We start from the raw sequence: 18,002 nt of genomic DNA, 5'->3' as shown, positions 1-18,002 counted from the left end.
ACTCTTGGATCAGTATAATAGTAATTTTGTTCAAAGATCTGGCTATTTGATCGTATGTTGTCAGTACCTAATATGTCTTTCTCACCTTTTTAGATTGCACAGCAGCTGCCAGAGTACGGAGTGCTGTTCCACAGAGTTGCCCGTGAAAGGAAACCTATTATTGGAGAGCTGGTTTTGGGAATTTGTGCCAAAGGAATTCTGGTTTATGAAGTCAAGAACAATTCTCGGTTGTTAAGCCGCCGGTTTCATTGGACTGAGACTGACAGTCTCTCAACAAGTGTGAGTTTATTAGTTGTGTGGCTTATTTAACTTGTTTAGGTCTTCTTTATGAAATCTAGCAACATTCTGTTTGAACTTAAATACAACAACATGATGTTTTGGGTTAAAGAGAACCCTGGGTATTAAAGGAGTAGTTCACTTCCAGAACAAAAATTTACAGATAATATAATTACCCCCTTGTCATCCAAGATGTTCATGTCTTTCTTTCTTCAGTCGTAAAGAAATTATGTTTTTTAAGAAAAACATTTCAGGATTTTTCTCCATATAGTGGAGTTTTTTTGGTGCCCTCAAGTTTGAACTTCCAAAATGCAGTATAAATGCAGCTTCAAAGGGCTCTAAACGATCCCAGCCAAGCCGAGGAAGAAGGGCCTTATGTAGCAAAACGATCGGTTATTTTCTAAAAAAAAAATTACAATTTATATACTTTTTATTTAACTTCAAAAGCTCATCTTGACAGTAAGGGTATATCGAAAAACTCCCATCTCATTTTCTCCTCCAACTTCAAAATTGTCCTACATCGCTGCAGAAGTATCTATCAAATGTTTACAAAGTGAACATGCAAAGAAGGTCAAACGCCCTTTACAAAAAAGGTAAAACAGTGATATAGGACTATTTTGAAGTTGGAGGAGAAAATGAGATGGGAGTTTTTCAGCATACCCTGTCATGAACTGGCTCTTTCAATAGCTGTGGTCATTGTATCATTATTTTATTGTAATATTGTGTAGTTGTGTTGTGGTTATAATAGCAACAGGTAGTGCCAGTAGATCACAGAGTGCAACCATTTGACCTCATCGAAATAATAGCGCACTCTATAGTTCAAAATGAGTATAAAACTGTTGATTTTTTAAATAATTGGTTTCATATTACATATTTTAGTAAGAGACATAATTTACGTTATATCAAGCCATACAAGTGTTAATACAAAGGGTTCCCCTTTAAGGTTTTAATCATTTTCCATTAATCCTGTCATAGAGACGAAAATTTACCATTGAGTGCAGCCCGAGTGGGAAGAAGCATTCGTTTGTGACAGAGAGCTCAAAGATTGCACAGTACCTCCTGAGCCTCTGCTCAGCACAGCACAAGTTTCACAGTGAGATGACCTCTCGTCAGCTGACCTACTGTTTAGCCTCAGGTGTGTGGAATTATTTCTTTATACTGTACAGAGCCATTTGAAGTTAAATATACAGTCCTTTTAATTCTTTTTTTTCCTTCAAATCAAATCATCTTTTCCAATGCATGTTTTTTAGTTGATCATTTTCATTATCTACAATGATTAGTTTGTTAGTTTGTCAACTTGTATTCAATTATTACTCTTATATTTCATCCTAGATGACAGCGTGGCAAAATATACATCAATATGCCGTGCTCGACACAATCAGATAAAGAGGCTGTCTTGCTCTGAGATTGTGCTCAACAATATTGGTTTGAATGCATTACCGAATGACTCCATGAGCAAGTCTTGCGATGACCTGTCAGCAAAGATCGGAGTTCGGATTCAGCAACAGAATGAAGTAAATTACATTCCTGAGCCAAGAACTCCAAGTGATCTGAAAGACCAGAGCCTAAGCAGCAGGTGTGTTAATGGATCTGCTCTGCCCATCATTCAAATCACAGTGTGAGACTAAATATATATCGTATCATGTTGATTTTTCTTGTGTGCAGCCCTCCAGAAACTTATAGCCCTCCAGTCTATCGCATCATGTCCAATGTCTCTTTGCAAAAGCAGGACTCCGAGGTTCATTCCACCACCTCGTCTATAAGAGGTAAACAGCGAAACTGTAAATTTTCTCTCTGGCTTTAATTTTAAAGCTTTGACTTTAAATGATTAGTGGATATTTATACGATAATGATATTTTTAGTATTTGCAATGTAAATATTTAACCCACATCTTTTTAGGATCTTAGAAAGAAAATCATTTTAATAAAAGTTAATAGCTACTTCATGACTTTTTCTAATCTTACGTTAGGAAACATTTCAACTCAATAGCATGTGTCATAAAACACATAAAAACAATTAAGTTATTCTCAGTATAACATGATAAATTGGATATTTAATTTGTATTATTTATTATAATTGTTTTTTTTAATATTGTATTTTTATTTCTTTTTTTAGTGGACACACCCACAAGGACTACCCCAGAAAGAGAAATCATCTGTGTTACTTTAAAGAAAGACCCCAAACTTGGTTTCGGTGAGTGAAAATAAACAAGTATCTTTTATATAACGTTAAGTACAGTCGAGGTCAAAAGTTCTGCAAAATGTTAATTATTTTACTAAAAATGAGAGGGATCATACAAAATGAATGTTATTGTTTATTTAGTATTGACATGAATAAGATATTTCACATGAAAGATGTTTACATATAGTCCACAAGAGAAAATATTAGCTGAATTTATAAAATTGACCCCATTCAAAAGTTTAAATCCCTTTGATTTTGAATACTGTGTTCTTACCTGAATGATCCACAGCTGTGTTTTTTTGTTTAGTGATAGTTGTTCATGAGTCCCTTGATTGTTCTGAACAGTTAAACTGCCTGGTATTTTTCAGAAAAAAACCCTTTCTAACAATGTATGATTTTGAGATCCATCTTTTCACACTGAGGACAACTGAGGGACTCATATGCAACTCAGTTGTCCTTAGTGTCAAAAATGGATCTCAAAATCATACAGTCATTGTTAGAAAGGGTTCAAATTCACAAAAGGCTAGAAAACCGAAGATTTCGTGGGACCTGAAGGGTTTTTCTGAAGAATAGTAGGCAGTTTAACTGTGATCATGCTGATGTATCGTTTTTGATGAAAAGGTTTTGTAATAGTTGGAGAGGACAACACAGGGAAGTTAGATCTTGGAATTTTCATCGCATCCATTGTTCCCGACGGACCAGCTGATAGGGATGGCAGAATCAGACCAGGTAAAAAAAAAAAATACATTTCCCTCTTTTTGACAAAAAAGAAAAAACACACTTTCAGTTTCTTTTGCTTGTGTTTAGGTGGTCGGCTGATCTCTCTGAATAAGATCAGTCTAGAAGGGGTGACGTTTAATATAGCGGCAGCCATATTGCAGAGCAGCCCAGATGAAGTGGAGCTCATAGTGTCACAACCCAAACGTATGTCTTCATATTCTATCACTTAATTGCATATTTCTCATTATCTGTCTTTATAGTTACACTAATAAAGATGAACTGTGTACATTATTACTATTAAAATTATTTTTGCAATTACATTTGGTGATAAGAATTACCTGGACCCTGGACCACAAAACCAGTTTTAAGTAGCCCGGGTATTTGTAGCAATAGCCAAAAATACATTGTATGGGTAAAAATTAACGATTTTTCTTTAATGCCAAAATTCATTAGGGTATTAAGTAAATATCATGTTCCATGAAGATATTTTGTGAATTTCCTACCGTAAATATATTAAAACTTAATTTTTGATTAGTGATATGCATTGCTAAGAACTTCATTCTTAGTATTTAGATTTTTTGCACCCTCAGATTCCAGATTGTCAAATGGTTGTATCACAGCCAAATATTGTACTATCCTAACAAACCATACCTCAACAGAAAGCTTATTTATTCAAATTTCAATTTCAAAAAATTGACCATTATGACTGGTTTTGTGGTCCAGGGTCACCTTTATATTTAAAACTAAGAAAACTAACCATTGTCAGGTAACATATTTTCATTTGTTTCTGAGTAGAGGATCTTCGGGACAGTAAGTCCTCATTGGCTACAAGTAATTTAGGGATGGTGCTGGAAAAAGGATTTGGCTCTCAGAGCACCCTGAGTGCAGAGTACAGGCCTGTGATGGAGGAGCTGGAGGAGACCCTCTCCAACATCATGGCTCCCAAAATGGGCAAAAGGCTGCACATACCTGTGGTGCGGATTCTGGATATTCAGGTGTGAATATTTACAGTGATGCAGTTTGTCCAGCTGATTAGAAATCTTCTGACATGAACAAAAACTAACCAAATTATTTTTATTGTTCATCCTATGCAGGATAGAATGTTTAATAATTCTTCCAGCTTCAACTCAAAGCCAGGTGACATAATCTACATGGAGCTCAGAAAGATCAACAGCAGTTTGGGAATCAGCGTTGCTGTGAGTTTTTACTCGGTGTTCATTTCAATTTCTGAATCTTAAAATGTGAAGGATGATAATATTTTTAATGATTTTTAGGGGGGAATCAACACTAATGTACATCATGGAGGAATTTACATCAAAAGCGTGATACCAGGAGGAGCGGCAGATCAAGATGGAAGAATACAGATAGGTTAAGTTCCATTTTTATCAATTATAAAACCTGATATTCAATTCAAAATATTCTGTTAGTCAGGCTTTCTGTTAGATGATGTTCAGTAAAATGAAAGAAATCTCCCATGCTCACCAAGACTGCATTTATTTGATTAAAAATACAGTAAAACAGTAATATTGAAAAAAAAAAAGTTATAATTTAAAACAATTATTTTCTTTTTGAATATTGATTTTTCAACAGCCAAACCATAGTAAATTTTTTCAGGATTATTTGATGAATAGAACATTCTAGAACAGTATTTATTTGAAATAGAAATCTTTTGTAACATTATAAATATACAGTATTCATAAATGAGTAAATTTTCTGTCACTTTTGATCAATTTAATGCGTCCTTTCTGAACAACCTTACTGACCCTAAACTTTTAACTGGTAGTGGTTCCGTTTTTTAAGTGTGTTCTATGCATATTTGTCATTTCCTTGATGATGTACAAATATGACTCAAATGTGTTCCCCACATGCTAATGAGCATGAATATGCAACATCCTGACTGGTTGTGACGCATGATTGGTGTTGACAGCTTAATGAATTCTTGTTTATGTGACAGGTGACAGGCTGCTGGAGGTGGACGGCTGTAACCTGCGTGCCGTCACACACAGGCAGGCGGTAGAGTGCCTGAAGAGGACGGGGGAGGTACTGACATGTGTTTGCTTTACTTCTGAGTGATACAATCACATCCGTTTATGTAATATAATTGATCCCACAGTATGACACTGACACTCATTTACTTTACAACTTTAGTAATTTCCATGAGTTTAAATCTTAATGTTAAAGCTTACAATGATATTCTAGAGGATTGTATGCTTTTAATTTTGTAGCAACAGTTTGGACGGGACCCTTTTCTATTCTAACAGGACTCTGTGTATAAGGCAAGGTTCAAAAAGAAACGATTGATTTAGTCAGTGTGGAAGAACCTTTATCCATTACTCCCAGCTGAACACCTCCAGTGACTTTAAATGCAGATCTTGCGCCAAAAACTCCAAAACCAAAAACCAATGACTTGTACATACACTATATGGACAAAAGTTTTGGGACACCCCTTCTTTAGAACAGAAAAGGGCACTTTCAAAACTGTGGCAGTAAAGATGGAAACATAATTCATGTATTTAAAAAATTGTATTTCTATCACTCTTGCAACATTTTTGGAAGTGTCTAAAATGACTATACCCATATGTACAAGTCACTGGTGTTTGGTGATGAGTTTTTTGCTCAAGGTCTGCTTTTAAAGCCACACCAGAGGTGTTCAGCTGGGATTAGGACTTTGCTTTATGCAGACCAGTCAAGTTCTTCTACATTGACTTAATCAATAATTTCTTCTAGAATTTTGCCTTGTACTGTACACAGAGGCATTGTTATGTTAGAATAGAAAAGGGTCCTGTCCAAACTATTGCTATAAAATTAGAAGCACAAAATTCCATAGAATATCATTATATGCTTAAACATTAAGATTTGTACACATGGAAATTACTAAAGTAGTCAAACCTGTTCATTAGAAATCCCAATACTTTTGGCAATATAGTGTTAGCTGCCAAGGCAGCATTTCCAAAATTCATTCATGTTTTGTTTCTGAACAAAAATTTACAGATAATGTACTCACCCCCTTGTCATCCACAATTCTCATGTCTTTCTTCCTTCAGTCCATAAGAAATTATGTTTTATGAGAAAAACATTTCAAGATTTCTCTCCATATAGTGAACTTCTACAGTGTCCATGAGTTTGAACTTCCAAAATGCAGTTTAAATGCAGCTTCAAATGCCTCTAAATGATCTCAGCCAAGGAAGAAGGGTCTTATCTAGCGAAACAATCATTCATTTTCTGAACAAATTGACAATTTATATACTTTTTGACCTCAAATGCTCGTCTTGTCTAGCTCTGCGTGAACTCTGTGTATTCTGCTTTAACCTTTTAGTTTTTATGAAAAACACAATTCAGTCTTTAGTAGAAGAGAACTTTCATCAAAGGGATAATTCACCCAAAAATGAAAATTCTGTCATTAATTACTCACTCTCTTATGTTGTTCCAAAACCATAAGACCTTTCTTCATCTTTAAAACACAAATTAATATTTTTGTTGAAATCTGAGAGCTTTCTGACCCTGCGTAGACAGCTACTCAACTACCACATTCATGGCCAAGAAAGGTAGTAAGGACATTGTTAAAATAGTCCATAGACATCAGTGGTTCAACCGTAATGTTTTGAAGCTACGAGAATACTTTCTGTGCGCAAAGAAAACAAAAATAATATCTTTATTCAACAATTTCTTCTCTTTCTTGTCAGTCTCCGCTGGGCCATGAACGTTTCAGTTCCGTTGCTGTCTATGCAGGGTCAGCAAGCTCTCAGATTTCATCCAAAATATCTTAATTTGTGCTCTAAAGATGAATGAAGGTCTTATGAAGGTGTGTAATTACTGACATGATTTTCATTTTTGGGTGAACTATCCCTTTAAGTTTGTTTTTGCAAACAGTTAAAGAGCAGTTACTTTCATTTAATCTTAGTTGACATTTTGAGAAGTAAAAGCTGTAGATGTGAACTCTATCACAAGGGCGAGCCGAAGGTCACATTATGTCTGAAGGGCCTTTGCTCCTCTTTTCAGCATGTCAGTTGCTTTAGGACAACAACATAAGCAAGCCTTGTGTCTTACGGGTTCTCAGACAGCACAAAAGAAAGATTTAAAGTGACACACGATTGTAAAAGCATATGTGTTTGGCGTTATTTTTGTCTGGGCTAATAAGATTTTCAGTGGTATGACGCTTAGCCCTGCGTCGTCATACTGACACACTGTTACACTTAAGCTGACCAGCCACATGATCTTCAGCCACACGCACTGGTTAGGTAAGCACTTAAGCAGACTGATGACGTGAGTATGTTCACTATAGGTATGCAGCTGATGTGATAAATTGAGAAGACGTGTTGTTTTAATGATGGTGTTATTTTCAGGTGGTGAGCCTGGTTCTGGAGCGAGAGCCTCCAGTGGTGTTGGACACTTACAGTGCCTCGTCCACGTTGGAGAGACAAAGATCTTGTTCACCCCTCAGTGCACAGAGCACGCCCACCCCCCTGAGGAGAGATGTGACCATGGAAACGCCCTTGTCTGTCAGGGCCAAGGACTTCAGCTTTGTGTCAGATGGTGAGACGGGTATCAGAGAGGGGGAGAAAACACTGCAAAACATTTCAACTGAATTTGACAGCGACACTGTGCTAGCTGCCAGACCTGTGTAACTCAAAGACCCAGACAAATTTAGAGCTTGTCTGGAGGAACATTCCTTTTTATGTATACATTACATCATAATAATAACATTTTTGCACTGGCATATGTTTTGCCAGTTTTTTATGGCAAAAATCATTAGGATATTAATTAATGTTCCATGAAGATATTTTGTAAATATCCTACCATAAATATATCAAAACTTAATTTTTGATTAGGAATATGCATTGCTAAGAACATAATTTAGACAACTTTAAAGGCAATTTTCAAGAGTTCCAAATATTTGTATTTCGGCCCAATATGTCATATATCCTGACAAACCATACATCAATGGAAAACCTATTTATTCAGCTTTTAGATGATGCATACATCTCAGTTAAAAAAATTGACCCTTTTGACTGGTTTTGTGGTCCATGGTCAAAATTTATAATGAATATAATGAAAGTGAATGAGGTCTAGGGATGTCAAGTTTATAAAAGAGCTGCAAAAGCACCATAAATATATATAGTCTTTTTGACTATATTGCAAATTTTCTGATGTCATACGACCAGTGTTGTTGTTAACTAAAACTATTTTAAAACATTTGACAATTGAACAATTAATAAAATTACTATAAAAAAAATAAAGTTAGATAAATTAGATAAACTTAAAAAAAATAAAAAAGGAGAAATTTTACCTTGGTAACTGACTGAAAATATTTGAAATAATTGGAAATTTAAGTTTTAGAACTGCTAATACTAAAATAAAAATAAAAATAATTAATATATATTTTTTTATAATTTATATATATATATATATATATATATATATATATATATATATATATATATTTAATGCAAAAACTAATAAAACTTACAAAAGCACAATACAAAATTGCTAAAACCTCAACTGAAATTAAAATGAAAACTGAAAATATAAAAATAAAATTGAATTTCAGTGATCAATTAATACTATAACAGCATATAAATAAGCTGAATATGATAACCAGTAAAGAAATCATTCAGACTCATTTGTGTACTTGATGGATAAAGTTAGTTCACCCAAAAATGAAAATTCTGTCATGAATTACTCACCCTTATGTTGTTCCAAACCCGTAAGACCTTCATTCATCTTCGGAACACAAATACATTTTTTTGATGAAATCCAAGAGCTTTCTGACCCTCCATAGTTAGCACAGGTCCTACCATGTTATCAGGCCCAGAAAGGTAGTAAGGACCTTTATTTATTAATTTTTATGGCCAAAAAGTATTTTCGTAGCTTCATAATATTACTGTTGAACCACTGATGTCACATGGACTATTTTATCGATGTCCTTACTACCTTTCTGGACCTTGAACATGGTAGTACCGTTACTGTCTATGCAGGGTCATCAGAAATATCTTTATTTGTCTGGACTGATTAGAAACTACAAATTGAGGGAGTTCTGCTCTTTCTTTGTGGCAGATAACATTCTGGAGGTGACACTACAGAAGAGTCTCGGTAGCCTGGGGTTCAGTTTTATCATATCTGAACTGGGTCCGGATGAGGGCAGCATAGTGCATATTAAGAGCCTTTTTTCTGGTTGGCCTGCAGCGGATTGTGGGCTTCTAAAGGAGGGAGACATAATCCTGGCTGTTAATGGACAACCTGTCAGAGGCCTCTCCTATGAGGTAAAGGATGTATTACTTATATTCAGCATTCCAAGATCTAAGATCTAATTAAACATTAAACATTAAAGTAGAGTGAGAGACAAATAACTTACAGAAGTACTGAGGTTCAGTATTTGTATATTTGTATACAAATATTTATTTGTACATTAACAATTCTGTTAATGTAATATATTTACAGACTTGTTAATATATTAGTATATTTTACATATTACTGTTTTTACTTTATTTTAGATCCAATAAATGCAGCCTTGATGAGCATTACAGACTCAAGACTTTTTCCAGACTTTTTAACAGTAGTGTATGTCTTTCTATCACCATAGGAAGTTCTGCATCTCATCCAAAAATCTCCATCTGAGATCAGGCTGTCAATCTGCAGACCCCCCCAGGATGAACATACAAATATTGAGACCTCTCTGGTAACATCCTTTCTCTACATGACTGGCAATGAATCTAATTTTGACATGTTATTTTTCTCAAACTCACATTTCTTTTTGGACAGAATCCTGACACTTTTCCAGCCCGTGCACTAAGATCCAGGTCTCTAGACCTGCACACGAGGACTGTTGCCCCTGACTTCAGTGAACTCCTCAAGAAGCGGGGGACAGAGATGGGTCTAAATAAAGAAGTTTCCCCAGAGAAAACCCAGGAGGTCTCCTTGACCCAACCGAAACCAGATACTGAGCTGGTGGATACGTCTATATCAGCCCCACCACCCCTACCTCCACCGTTACCTCCACGTCCATCCTCTGGAGAACCAAAACCTCATGCCATACTGGGGGAGGGGCCTGAGAACAAAGCCCCATCCCCAACTCCTCCCCCAACACCAAGTACAGTTAAAGTGACAACAGCCAACCCAGCAACAACTCCAGCAGCCCCTGAAACAGCAGTTACATCCCATCAGCAAGAGTCAAAAGAGGATACCGTCTCAACCAACCATGTCCCAGCTTGTACCAGGTACAAGCCTGTTTATTTTTAAATGATATGATCTATAAAATGATCAGTATGTTCCCAACATTAAATGTAAATGTGTCATTTAATCATTAATCAACTTTTCTTTTGGGTTTTGAAAATAAAGAGCTTGAGATATAATACCATTCGAAAATGGTCTAGAAAAACTAAAATATGACTTGTTATCTTGTTATCACAGTCACACAGCTGAAGGTGTGGAAGAGAGCTTGACAAGTTTCACAGCTAATGGACTGACTGTCATAGCCGATGAGGAATACTTGACCATCACCACCACAGCACCCTCTCCTCCAAGCAGCAGCATTGCTGTTTCCAATGAACCACCCTTTCCACCAGCCCTTTCTCCATCACTGTTAAGCACACCTCCATCCTACCAGCAAGCAACTCAAGCATCATCCCCAGTAAAATCTCCTGTTCAGTTCACCGCCCCCTTAGCCAGCAGCAACAACGGCTGGGATGATGATGAAGAAGAAGATGATGAAGATCCCAGAAGGGTGAAGTCTGGTTGCATTTGCCTATAGATGTACAAACTCTTAGATTAACAAAAATATCAGTGCTTTTTAGTTTAGTTTACTTTTATTTATTGTTCCATGATGTTAAAATTCACTACCTACTTATTTTATTTGTTTATTTAAAGGGATAGTTCATTCAAAAATGAATATTCTGTAATTAATCACTCGCCCTAATGCCGTTTCAAACCCATAAGATCTTGCAAATTAAGATATTTTGGATGAAATCCGAGAGCTTTCTGACCCTGTCTAGACAGCAATGCAACTACCACGTTCAAAGCCTAGGAAGGCAGTAAGGACGTCATTAAAATCTTCCATGTGACATCAGTGGTTCAACCTTAATTTTATGAAGTTACGAGAATATTATATTATAGTAATAATTTGTGCGCAAAAAAACACATCTGTTTGCAGTTTCTTCTCTTCATGGTATTTTCTTGAACATGCAGCAAAGACACAAAGGAAGTATTCTCATAGCTTCATAAAATGAAGGTTGTCACATGGACTATTTTAATGACGTCCTTACTACCTTTCTGGGCCTTGAACATGTCAGTTGTGTTGCTGTCTATGCAAGGTCAGGAACCTCTTGGATTTAATTAAAAATATCTTAATTTGTGTTGCGAAGGTGAACGAAGATCTTACTGGTTTGGAACGACATGAGGGTGCGTAATTAATGAGAAAATTTTCATTTTTTGGGTGAACTATCCCTTTAAATCCTAATCTTCTAGCTGGTGAACTAGCATAGCCATGTTGTTCACCATCTATTTTCTTCTTCTTTTAGGACATGTTGAAGGAGTTTGAAATGACTGTCTCACTGACCAAATCATGGTGTGGCAGTTTCGGTTTTACAATAACCAGGAGTAAACTAGACGACTGCTTTTATGTCCAGGAGGTCCTGGATAATCCAGCCAAAGCAGATGGCAGATTGAGACCAGGAGACAGGCTTGTCATGGTACAGTTTTTTTTCTACCAATAATAACATTATCAGTTGTTTGTCAGTGATTTGGATTGGCATTATCTCCTTCTATTTTTCAGGTAAACGGTCACAATGTGACCAACGTGACAGATGATGTGGCTATTAGCATCCTCAGGTCCTCTCCCAAAAGACTGCATATGGTGCTGGGCAGAGCTGTGCAAAATCTACTCCCTCCACCACCTCCTGACACCCTCCAGGACATTATCATACCTAAGACTCCATCCGGACAACTGGGTGAGAAAATGTTTTATAATAGGGGAAACCAGGATAACATTGTTTTACTTTATGAATTTTTTAACAAAACAACAAAAACATTGTCTATGCAGGTATCAAGCTAACAGGAGGTATTGGCAGCAAGTGGCAGGGAATTTATGTCCAGGAGGTGGTGCTAAGCTCCCCTGCTAGTGAAGAAGGCAGCATCCAGCCTAATGACAAGATTGTTTATATATGTGGGAAGTGCACCCTGGGAATGACGCTGGAGGATGCTGTGAAAGTTTGTGAGAGTGCACCACGCAAAGTCAGATTCAAAGCCATGAGGTGAGATCGGAGTATACAGTCAAGCCAAAAATTATTTAGACACCAGATAAAATTTTAGATTTTTTTTCTTACTAGTGGGTGCATGACACTGTAGTTCATTTATGTAAGTGAGGATAGCAAAATAAAGTAAACTGTGACAAAAAATGTATTTGACGCTTTGACCTGACCATGTTTTGTCAATACCTTTCGTTTAAAGTTATCTAATATTATCAAGATGAATTTGTTCTGACACAGTTTAACTCTTGAGTTCTTGTCATGTTTTATTACCATTTTCTAAACTATAGTGAATAAACTGATAATGTGAAAGGTGTTAAAGGTGTCTGAATAAATTTAGTTTTGACTGTAATTTGTTTAAACATTAATTATTATATAAAGTATCAGTTTTTGTAACTTTTTATTAAATGTTTTCTTTTGTTTCAGAGATGATCAACCTGTAATACCAGTAGATAAATGGAATGGTATGTCTGAGCAAATCTACTTCAGTTACAGCAATAATTGGTTGTAATTATGTTTATTATTTATTTGTTTACTTTGAGAGTGTGATTGGTGCTATTATTAAGTCTTGTGATTATACCGAGTTACATAGAGACTTTAACCTTCCCATGGGCCAGGTAACTGCTCCAGCTGTCAGTGGGATGTTTGTTTGTTTTTTTGCTCTGGGGGTGTAAAGGCTTCGGTTGGGCTGCAGAGGGCAGTCATGTTCGACGTGTTTTAGTCTAGTTTGAAGTGACAGAAAGGAGGCAGAGAGCTGCTCCAGTGGTTTTCCAGAGCAGCCTAGGCTTTCATAGCACGCTTCACTAAACATTGCTTCATTTTAAGCGTGTCAACTCTTATTAGACAGCATTACCCACTGTGTCAGTCCTGAAAAATATTTGATGGTTTTGAATTCAATTACTGTTGTAGAATTTTCACCATTTATTCATATTGATACGCACATTGGAGTTAATACAAAAAGTATGAAGGAAATTAAAAGCTATTCATAAACACAAATATTTTCTCTCTCTCTCTCTCTCTCTCTCTCTCTCTCTCTCTCTCTCTCTATATATATATATATATATACAGTGCCTTGCAAAGGTATTCATACCCCTTCATTTTTTTCATGTAAACTGCTTTAAATTCCTTTTTCCCACGTCAATCTACACTCCATACACCATAATGACAAAGCAAAAAATGAATTGTCACAACTTTGTAAATTTATTCAAAATACAATGCTGAAATACATTGCATAAGTATTCATACCCTTAACTCAGTACTTAGTGGAAGCACCTTTATAGCCTCAGATCTTTTTGGTATGGTGCAGCAAGCTTTGCACATCAGCATTAGACAATTATCTGCCATTCTTCTCCTCACCTCTTCACCTCTCAAGCTCTGTCAGGTTGGATGGGGGCAGATGCACATTTTCAGGTTTCTCCAGAAATATTTGATTGGGTTCAAGCCAAGGCTCTGTCTGGGCCACTCAATGACATTCACAGAGTTGTCTATAAACCACTCTTGCTGTATGCTTAGGGTCATTGTCCTGTTGGAAGGTGAACCTTCTGCCCAGTCCCTCAGTCCCTGCTGCTGAAAAACAGCCCCACATCATGACGCTGCTTCCACCTCACTTTACTGTTGAGATGGTACTCTACAGGTGATGAGCAGTGTCTGGTTTCCTTCAAACATGATGCTTGGAATTGAGGTTAATCAGTCCTTTAGGTGCTTTTTTGCTAATTCTGAATGTGTTTTCATGTGTCTTTACTAAAGAGAGGACTGAGTCTTGCCACACCGCCATAAAGGCTAGATTGGTGGAGTGTTGCAATGATGTTTGTTCTTCTGTAGGTTTCTCCTATCTCCACATATGATCATGGAGCTCAACTAGAGTGACCATCAGGTTCTTGGTCACCACTCTAACCAAGGTGCTTTTCCATGAATTGCTCAGTTTGGTCAAGAGGCCAGTTCTAGGAAGAGTCCTGGTTGTTTCAAACTTCTTCCATTTAGGGTTATAGAGGCTACATGCTTCAGTGAACCTTCAATGCAGCAAAACATTTTCTGAACTCTTCTCCATATAATCCTATCTCTGACATCAAGGCTTCATTATCAAATGAAATTCAAACCATTCAAATGAATTTTCCACAGGTTAACTTCACCTGAAGTGTAGTAACATCTACAAGCAATTTGAATGCTCCTGAGCTAAATTTGAAGTGTTCCTGATAAGGATATGAATACTTATGCAATGGAATCATTTAAGTTTTTTATTTTTAATACATTTTCAAAGATGTTAAAAACCTGTTTTCACTTTGCTATTATGGTGTATGGACTGTAGACTGATGTGGGGGAAAAAGTAATTTAAAGCAATTTAACCTGAGGCAGCAACATAACAAAATGTGAAAAAAAAAGGGGTATAAATATTTTCACAAGGCACTGTATGAAACAAACTCTGATTTCTGAAGTAACATATTTAAAACCACAAACATCCATTTATTCCTTACTGTTTCTCCACATTAGGTATGTTTGAATGGAAGGAGAAAAAAGTCTTTCCTTGCCTCGACGAGCCCATGTCCCCTGACGTGGAGGCGACTCTTACTGATGGTAAAGCCTTTGGTTTCCTGTGTCTCTGTTGTCTGGGAGTTGTGGCATTAGATCTGTGTTGACAGACATGGCATGTCCTGCTCAGAGGGCAGCGGGTGCAGGATTAATTATTAGCAAGGGACATGGCCTCCTCTGGCCGATCAAAGTGCGCTTTCGTTGTGTCTGACGAATAAAGGCCGGCTGATCTAGTGGGCATCCGAGTTGCTAGGAGACTGCTAGCCAGGAGGTCCGAATGAGCTTCAAAAGGCAAGCATAGTTTACCTACAGTAGCACAGAGCAGGTCATCAACACATCTCCCCCCGAAATGGCAGCGGAGGAGGGAGACATTCGTGAGTTTGCTGTGAACTTGTTTTCTCATTTAGCAGGAAGAATAAGAGCTGATGTGATACTTGGATTGACTTTGTCTTTATTTTTGATTAACTTTGTAACTTTGACATTTGTTGAATGTTCAGTGTAAATGAAAAAAAAATGCGTCTAAAAATTCTTTCGTTTTGGTTGTAGAATTGTTTTTGACACTAAATCTTTCTCATATTTCTGTTACAGTTAAACCTGTCGCTGACAGTGCCACGCAATTCAGGAAAAGACTGTCTGTCACATCAGAGCAGGAGGTAATTGTCCCTCGGCCTTGTTTTAGGCAGATGACATAGGCTGTAACATGACTCTTGCTTTGTAATCTATGTCATTCTCCTCTAAATGTAATCATCAGCAGCACTAGATTCATAATTCATTAATATTACACTAAACCTTCCCTAAAAAAAAAAGAGTAGATCATTTTTACTCTTTCTTCATTAAGTGATTGGTGACATTCACTCATTTACAGTCCACAACATAGTAAATAAGTTAGCAGTTTTGAACACAGTATATTCTTAAATGTGTTAAATGTATCTTTTGCTTATATGAATACAGCACACAATGTCAAGATGGATAAAATTATCTTTAAAATGATGCATTAAATTGGTCAAGAGACAGTAAATGATCACAGTTTCCACAAAAATTTTAAACAGCGCAACTGTTTTCAATGATAAGAAAAGTTTCATGAGCATCAAATAAGCATATTATAATAATTTCTGAAGGTTCATGTGACATTGAAGACTATAGAAATGGCTGCTGAAAATTCAGCTTTGCCACCACAGGAATAATATTTCACAAAATTACTGATCAAATTAAAGCAGTCTTGGTAAACAACTTTAAGTGACAACTTTTTAAAAAACATTAATAAATCTTATATACCCCAAACTTTTAAACACTAGTGTAGATATACTGAAAATTGATTGATCTGAGCAAATGGATCCAATTTCATCACAAAAAAAAGACCCTTGTGACTGGTTTTATGGTCCAGGCTCACATTTTTTGAAAGTCAAAGAGGCTGAAACCATAGAACCATAGAAGAAGTTGAAGAAGTCAAAGAAAAAGTTGAAGAAGTAGAAATCGAAAAGGCAGAAGCCATAGAAGAAGTCAAAGAAGTATAAGTCAAATAAAAAGTTGAAGAAGAAGTCGAAGAAAAACCAAGTAAGAAACCATAGAAGAAAAACCTAGGCAGAAAACACATAGAAGAAGTCAAAGAAGTATAAGTCAAAGAAAAAGTTGAAGAAGTAAAAGTCGAAGAGGCAGAAGCCATGGAAGAAGTCAAACAAAACGTCAAGGAAATAGAAGTCGAAGGAAAAATTGAAGAACTAGAAGTGGAAATTTTTTTTGAAGAAGAAGTACAAGTCAAAGAAAAAGCCGAAGAGGCAGATGCTGAAGAAAAATCGAGGAACTAGAAGCCCAATAGGCAGAAGTTGAAGTAGAGGTCGAAGAAGCAGAAACCGTAGAAGAAATCGAAGAACTACAAGTTGAAGAAAAATTTAAAGTGGTAGAAATCATAGAAGTCGAAGAAGTAGAAGTCAAAGAAAAAGTCGAAGAGGCAGAAACCATAGTAGAAGTCGAAGAAAAAGTCAAAGAAGTAGAAATCGAAGAGGCAGAAGCCATAGAAGAAGTCAGTTTATAAACAGGCTTTCCATTGATGTATGGTTTGTTAGGATAGGATAACATTTGGATATTTCCGGGATACAGCTATTTGAAAATCTGAGCAAAAAAAATCGAAATATTGAGAAAATCGCCTATAAAGTTCTTAGCCATGCATATTACTAATCAAAAATTAAGTTTTGATATATTTACGGTAGGAAATCTACAAAATATCTTCATGGAACATGATCTTTACTTAATATCCCAATGATTTTTGGCATAAAAGAAAAATTGATCATTTTGACCCATGCAAAATATCATTGGCTAGTGCTACAAATATACCTGTGCTACTTATGAATAGTTTTGTGGTCCAGGATCACAAATGACGTGTGAACAGAGAGTCTTAATGATCAGATTTGAGCCAAATTGTATTTGTGTGCGGTGAGTTAAGCCCCCAGTGTTTAGTGTTTGCCCTGAACATTCCCATTCCTCTCTTTTCTCTAGAGCTGCATCCTCCAAGTAGAGTTCACCAAGCCTGAGAAAGGTGAGCTGGGCTTTGCTCTGGTGGGCGGGGTCAATGGGAGCATACTGAGAGTGAAGGATATTTGTTGTGGGAGTGTGGCCGAGCAGGACGGTCGCCTCCGAGTGGGTGACATTCTTTTGGAGGTATGTGCAAATCATTCGCTCAATGATTTTTCATTGATAACTGTGTATGTTGGAGGTGTACTAGATGTGTGTTTGTTGTACAGGTGAATGGCATCATTGTATCAGGACTGAGCCACGGTAAAGTTGTGGATATTTTGCGCAAGGCAGAGGGCACTGTTCAGCTGACGATATGTAGGGACATCCTGCCCATGTCAACCTGCTCTGGTTCCAGCTCCCCTGCTGAGGCCTCTCAGGAATTCAACACATCAAATTCTGCAGGTCAGCAAGCCTGATACACGTACACCCCGCTCTGTGGCTTATCGCTCATGTGTGATGTCAGAGTGGCAGCATCATTTATCACTTAACATTTATCATTAAACCTAAAAAATATAACTTATAACTGATGTATTGACTGGTGGATGAATA

The 18,002-nt window shown here is 36.7% G+C and overlaps 1 protein-coding gene across 1 annotated transcript in view; it reads left to right on the top strand.

Annotated features, from left to right (window-relative positions):
- Positions 1 to 18,002, top strand: part of ptpn20 (protein tyrosine phosphatase non-receptor type 20) — a 47,066-nt gene that overhangs the window by 8,458 nt on the left and 20,606 nt on the right. Inside the window, exons 14-37 of the mRNA XM_073833887.1 lie at positions 94 to 279; positions 1,252 to 1,411; positions 1,609 to 1,852; positions 1,942 to 2,042; positions 2,392 to 2,469; positions 3,079 to 3,186; positions 3,265 to 3,381; positions 3,973 to 4,172; positions 4,272 to 4,373; positions 4,452 to 4,545; positions 5,132 to 5,217; positions 7,521 to 7,710; positions 9,232 to 9,437; positions 9,758 to 9,853; positions 9,937 to 10,391; positions 10,585 to 10,897; positions 11,691 to 11,861; positions 11,945 to 12,119; positions 12,212 to 12,422; positions 12,843 to 12,880; positions 14,904 to 14,987; positions 15,531 to 15,595; positions 17,436 to 17,597; positions 17,681 to 17,855. Of these exons, the coding sequence (XP_073689988.1) occupies positions 94 to 279; positions 1,252 to 1,411; positions 1,609 to 1,852; positions 1,942 to 2,042; positions 2,392 to 2,469; positions 3,079 to 3,186; positions 3,265 to 3,381; positions 3,973 to 4,172; positions 4,272 to 4,373; positions 4,452 to 4,545; positions 5,132 to 5,217; positions 7,521 to 7,710; positions 9,232 to 9,437; positions 9,758 to 9,853; positions 9,937 to 10,391; positions 10,585 to 10,897; positions 11,691 to 11,861; positions 11,945 to 12,119; positions 12,212 to 12,422; positions 12,843 to 12,880; positions 14,904 to 14,987; positions 15,531 to 15,595; positions 17,436 to 17,597; positions 17,681 to 17,855 (3,817 nt within the window). The remainder of the gene's footprint in view (positions 1 to 93; positions 280 to 1,251; positions 1,412 to 1,608; positions 1,853 to 1,941; positions 2,043 to 2,391; positions 2,470 to 3,078; positions 3,187 to 3,264; positions 3,382 to 3,972; positions 4,173 to 4,271; positions 4,374 to 4,451; positions 4,546 to 5,131; positions 5,218 to 7,520; positions 7,711 to 9,231; positions 9,438 to 9,757; positions 9,854 to 9,936; positions 10,392 to 10,584; positions 10,898 to 11,690; positions 11,862 to 11,944; positions 12,120 to 12,211; positions 12,423 to 12,842; positions 12,881 to 14,903; positions 14,988 to 15,530; positions 15,596 to 17,435; positions 17,598 to 17,680; positions 17,856 to 18,002) is intronic.

The sequence above is a fragment of the Garra rufa genome, chromosome 2, assembly GCF_049309525.1.
Source record: "Garra rufa chromosome 2, GarRuf1.0, whole genome shotgun sequence".
Taxonomy (NCBI): Eukaryota; Metazoa; Chordata; class Actinopteri; order Cypriniformes; family Cyprinidae; genus Garra; species Garra rufa.
Note: the sequence above shows the minus strand (reverse complement) of the source record. Positions and strands in the feature narration are given on the sequence as shown.